This window comes from Lepisma saccharinum, chromosome 19 (genome assembly GCF_977018435.1).
Source record: "Lepisma saccharinum chromosome 19, izLepSacc3.1, whole genome shotgun sequence".
NCBI classification, from domain to species: domain Eukaryota; kingdom Metazoa; phylum Arthropoda; class Insecta; order Zygentoma; family Lepismatidae; genus Lepisma; species Lepisma saccharinum.
The window spans coordinates 41,719,238-41,725,487 of record NC_139247.1 but is presented as its reverse complement, the minus strand read 5'-3'; the positions used below and the strand labels follow the sequence as shown (position 1 = coordinate 41,725,487).

Below are 6,250 nucleotides of genomic sequence, written 5' to 3'. Positions count from 1 at the left end.
CTCTCTATCTCTCTCTCTCTCTCTCTCTCTCTCTCTCTCTTTCTTTATTTCGTTCTCTCATTCAAGAGAGAAACAATTGATGGATTGATTGAGTTGGTGTTTAAAGTCCAAGAGAGAAAGAATGAAAGATAGATAAAGAAGAGAAAGAAAGAGAGATAGAGAATGAGCGAGGGAGAGTTAAAAAGAGAACAGAGAAAACTGAGGAGAGAGAGAGAGAGATAGATCTTTCTCCCATTCTTTCTAACACTCTCCCTTCCGCTCTCTCCTTCATTCCTTGATCATCCCATCATCCATCTGGAGTGACTGGAAAACCAGAAAAATTTAACCAAGATTTGAACCTGCGATCTCGCGAATGCAAATACCACTCTTCTCGGTTTCTTCGCACTGACAAAAAGAGCTATCGCCTAGTTGCAAATACGGCCGGTGACCCTTCTTTAGATTAGGAGAAAAACATCGGTGGTTAGTATCACTTACAAACGCAAGCGTGTCTTGCTGACGTCATAATTTCGTCGAACTCCAGTCGCTGAGGTAATTGGTTCAGTAGTTAACGCATGCGCAGTCCTCTCACAATCCAGCAGCAGACGATATACTTTTGACCCGTCGGTTTCGTACCAGCATTCCTTGACTGTTTGTCGGTGTTAACTAAACGAGGAGGCAAAGCTACGAACTGACAAGAATGGCTTTTTCTTACACTGGAGGTAAGCTTAATATTTATTCCTTGAAAATTTGACACGTCATTTTTATTGTTTTGTATATACACAGTTGATATGATGTGTCAATATGTTTACGTCTGTGTTCATTGGAGTAATTAAGAATATAATGTAATTTCTTTTACAATACTTTAAAAAGTGCCAGCCTCTGGCGGGGCGGTAAGTATAGTCGCTGCGAAGTAGAACCAAGGTTCGAATCCTAGTTACGTCATCCTCATTGTCGCGATTTGCCCGGACACGTAGAAATGCGATGTGAAATTTTAAAAAGTGCAAATATATTTTTAAAGCTCAGGATGAATATTACGTGTCGGGCCTTTATTGTAATTTTATTTCATTGCGGTGACGAAGATGGGCGAAGAACTTACAAGATATAAGAGAAATCAAATGCACAGAAGCATCTCTGTTGTTACCCGGGATTCGACTGTAGGATATCAGCTTTTAAACAAGAGTACTCAGGTTCGATTCAGATGCGGATACATTTAAGTGGACATTAATGCATAAGGTAGACTTATATAATTTGTCGATCCTAGGAATCCACACCAATCCTTAGATTTCTGTGACATTTACACCCTTTATAAGACCGTGTCGCCATGCTTACATGCAGTGGTAACGTTGTCGCCTTGTAATCAAGGGTTCCGGGTTCAATACTCGCTTCAGGCACATAGTGGTTCGGATCTCACTGTTAACTGTAGGTCCAGTTCTGATTAGCCCCTCTATTTGAATTGATCCATCTTGATGAATTCTTGCAGTACCCTGTGGCTGAGTGGTTAGCACATCGCGCTGCGACGCCAGGGGTCTCGGGTTCGAATCCCGCTCGGGCAAGGTTGTTTGTGAATGTCCATTCATCAATTTCATCACTCATCCCCATCTTCGCAAATTAGCCAAGAGGCACAAAACGCGAAGTAAAATAAAAAACAATCAACCAATTGATGAATTCTTGATAAGTTCCAGACTGGTGTTAGTTGCAAATAGAAGAATCCAGGCGCCGTAATAGACTGCTGCTTCTTTCTGCGTAGTGTTTTTTTCATCGTGTCAATAGGCGACAGATGAGATGCCACTTCAGGTTCTGCAGACTCCAAAAATCTCCCCAAAAGTTGTTGACTGCTTTCTTGAGTTTCCCTGGCACTGGTCTTCATTTCAGTGTATAGTAATCCGGCGTTTAGTCCACAAACATCTGGTGCATGTGTGTGTTCATTTACAAATTTCACCGTTCACAGTGTGGACACGGGCCTAGCACTGCTTTTTCAGAGAGCACTGCCAGTACACTTTATCATTTCTGGCATTTTCTTTTAAATACGAAGATCCATCATGGATTAGTTTCTTTCCACCATGAGAACTATTCACTACATTTGGTCTGGCACCAAAATTTCCTAGCACCAAAATGTCCGCCTCCCGTATAATGCCATGTTTATTGTTGTGATTTAATGATACACATGATAGAGAAATCGCACAAACACATGCTGTACTTGTTATTAAAAAAAAGTAAAGTAATTAGAATTTCCGTAAGGAGACTCGAAATATTACATAAAAATAAAAATAGAGCTGAATTTAAATTTCCAGGCGCCTGATAAACCTGGCACCTTGTATTTTTCTACCCCTGTATAATACATATGTACATTTGTGTGTGTGCCACAAGCGTGCGCACACTCTCTGATTAGGGAGATGGGGCAAAAGCCATGATCATAGTAGTTCAGTCGGGATAATGAACATTACATTCAATATTTATTTGAGCCATTGATTCGCAGAAATGAGTTCCAAACTTGCAAATGAGAACTTAGTCTTCAAAACTTCGAGTCTTTTAAGAGCCAACTTTTCAGGTCAATGAAAGAGGAAGTCAACACTCCGCCACCTAAGGTTTTAGACTGATTGATTGATTTGGTTCATGTTACTTCGCTTTTCTGCCACCTTTGGTTAGTCGCGAAGATGGAGATTAGGGATGATATTGGTGTTACTCGCCTGGCCCCCCACACTCTTTACCTCCGCACTCGAGGTTCGGTGCACTTCGTACTCGGCTCTGATTTGTCTAGGGGTATCTTTATTTGTACGACAATGCACGTGGGTTGCTACAAGTCAACATAATTATATAATTAACTACAAGAGACAACGGATAACCTTTGCGAAACCTTTATGATCAGGGGGATAAATTACCTTGTCCAGCATCTGTGAAATTAAAAACTGAAATTTTGGATATTTTCTATAGTTTAATTAACGTAAAATTTAAAGTATATACAAGTCGTATCCGAACGTTCATTTCTCTAATTATTTATCGGGCCAAAACTCTAATTTTGATGTTGGAATCTGTATTGTTTGTACCTGGATGCTTTACATTTCATGAATTACATATGAAGTACAGTCTGAGAAAAAAATACCTGGGCCACGGGACGTAGAATTTCGTAACGTCTTAAAGCCTGTTGTTTATGCAACCCAAATAACAAAATATTCGCTTAAGTTTGCCTGGTGATTCTGACTTCTCGGGAAGGATTGAGCTTTGATAGCATGAGTCACTTGACTCGTGCCCCAGCCACAACAAACAGCTGGGTGCTACGATGCCTCCAGAAGAAAATTTCAGGAACTGGTTTCTTGACAAGAGCTACTCGTAAGGAAATACTATTCTATCAAGTGATATTAGAGTCATTGTCAAGAAGGTTCGCTGAAATGATGGTTCTCATCACAGACCACATGCCACACGTTAATTGTTTAAGTCTAGTTCATGCACTGGACCTACAGATTAAAATGGGATTCGAACCAAAGCCTCTCTACTTGGTATTGAATTCGGAAGCCTTTCATTACATGGCGAAGACGTTACTACTACGACATCAGAGAGGCAATGGAACCCCTTGAGAAAGAGATAAGCGAAAATTGCTACCTGACAAACCATATTTGCCCGTAAATTTTAAATATAAGACAATATTTTGTACTGACAGTTTCGAACCGTGGGAGAGGCATATATTTTTTTGTACCATCGTCCATTTCACGAGTTTATAATTCTTCCTCACCGACACGAGTAACGCGAGTGGTAGAAGAAAAGCGAAGTAAAATAACTGAAACAGAAATAAAAGGAAAAAGCGAAATAAATTTTATTCATAATATTCTGCAGTCACTTGAGTTGTATTCACGGGATGCTATCTTTAAAGAAAGCCGTGGTCTCTTCCTTGTCTCTTTCGCTTTCTTTGTGCTCTTGCTTCCCCCGTCACGATTGGTCTAAAACTAATTAATACGACGTTAATTAAACAATCCAAACAACGAAACAATGCACAATCAACTGCACAAGACAACATTCCAAATGTTTTCGAATCGGAAAACAATTGAGATGCTGTAAAATGACTTAAGATGCAGTAATAAAGTGGGAATTCGGTACCGTATAGAATTAAATCGGTAGAGATGTTCGATTTGATTGGATGTTTGTTATTTAGATTTGCTATTCTTTCACTTTTGGCAAATAGGGACGATGAAGATGAGTGATGCTATGATGAAATTGATGAAGGGACACTTACCAAGGACACCCACGCCCAAGTCGAGATTCTAACCAGGGACCCATGGCATCGTAGCGCGCTGTGCTAACCACTCCTCCATGGAGTGGACATTATAGCATATTTTGTGTGCTCAATTGGGATCAATCAATGGAATGAATAGGCATATTATATGATTAATAAATTCATATCATAATACCACGTCATATTATTCGGCACGAAGTAACATCAGAGACATTCAATCTTGCATTTTTGCCTTTCAACTAATTCTTTGAATTCAGGTTAATCACAACAATAAGATAAATTATGAAGAAAATGATAGTGAATGTGGGATATTGACAGTTATTACGAATTTCCTGAGAGAAACAACATTAAGCAGGCTCGGTGGTCAAGCTCATTAAGTGATTGACATTCGATATCGTCGCCAAAGTTATCGGGTTTGAGTACCGTCCTTGTCGGGGGTGTTTGACTATTTCGTCATCAATTTCGTGTAATGGTCACTCGTCCTTATCGTCGCGATCATCGAACAGGGAATAAAAATTATAAAAATAAATACGATGGAAGAGTACTTATTTCATCTCTCACGAAATCTCCTACAAAACCGGAATATATAAAATACATGTATATTCATTCACATACATTTTCGATTTCTATATTTAACTAGTCGAGACCGAGAACGGGACAGCAATTTTCAATTCGACAAACCGAGAGGCGGAGAAACTGTCAAGTCTCGTTTCTTCTTGGCACCTCCGTAATCGAGTTGTTCTGTTTGTCATTGGCTTTGTATTGGCAATTATTGTCATTATTCTTCCCCTGCAGGTAAACCATAACGATGAATTATGATGAAATGAAGCAGATAAAAGGGCAAGAACAAGAAAGTCATGCCTGTTCGGGACTCCAACCCAGAACCTTATGTAACGAGATTTGAAATTCTGGAGAAGGCGTCCGTGTTTCGCTTGGTTTTCTCTTTCCTCTACTTCTCTTATATTATCATACATGTATAATAAAAATGGATCTCATACGATATGTTGCGATTCATAATTGTGCTGGTTAGATGCTACAGATGTGAACTCCAACCTGCAATATATTATTCCCTTTTGTTTCGTATCTGGTTGAACATGAAATTTTCTTACACTGTGACAATTTCTTTCTTAGTTTTGGTTTGGTGCACAGATATGCTAATCTGGACTCGACCTTCAGTTTAAAGTGGGATACTAACCACTATGTGCATCCATCGTGTATCAAACCCGGGATCCACTGATTACAAGGCGACGACGTTATCACTACTCCATCGAGGAGGCCCCATGACAAAATGTTATTCACTCGATCTCTACCATAATTTATTTCAGCATTTACATTTTCGTTTTCTTCTTCTTTTTTCCTTTTGTTAACTACTCTTATACAACTCTTTTTGCGTCTTCGAATTTCTTCTTGTTTCAGGAAAAAATAATACATGCAGGCTGTATAAAAATCCCCCGTTCAAATAGATAAAACGTTCACTCTCGAGAACTAATTTACATGTTTATCACTAACGTAACCATTAGGAAACTATTGAAATGTTAACTGATATAACTGCAGATGAAACAATACTTACAGCCACTAACGAAAAATCTATTCTTGTGTAGCCTCACAGACAACAAGTATCTGGTGAGTCATTCACTCTTGCTGACTACGGGCGAAGGTCACTGAACTAAAGGGTGGTGGCAAGCAAGCAGGCTTTTGCTCTACCAAAGACGAGGTCACGTGTTCCAGTTATCAATGGCGTACGAAATAAGGAGGAACACAGCTATCTGACGTATGTTTTGGTCCCGTCATTGCACGTAGACAGTGGCGTATGCTGGTTCTAACGAGTGGGTAATCTCCGACCTTTTGATCCTCAAACTCCAAAAGTTTCCGTGCAATTTATGTCACGCTCCATGTTGGATTTAGGAATATTGTGTCGGAATGTTTGTCTTATTGCTACGATCACAATCAATTAATTCTCGTTATTGCAGTTTACTATACGCGTAGAATTTCAAATAATAAAACAAGACAGTATTATAAAGCTATAAAAAAACAGCCTGTGAAATA

The 6,250-nt window shown here is 39.3% G+C and overlaps 1 protein-coding gene across 1 annotated transcript in view; it reads left to right on the top strand.

Annotated features, from left to right (window-relative positions):
• The first annotated feature begins 580 nt into the window (after positions 1-580).
• Positions 581-6,250, top strand: part of LOC146003119 (homeodomain-only protein-like) — a 54,984-nt gene continuing 49,314 nt past the window's right edge. Inside the window, exon 1 of the mRNA XM_083141295.1 lies at positions 581-698. Within this exon, the coding sequence (XP_082997421.1) occupies positions 677-698 (22 nt within the window). The 5' untranslated portion in view covers positions 581-676. The remainder of the gene's footprint in view (positions 699-6,250) is intronic.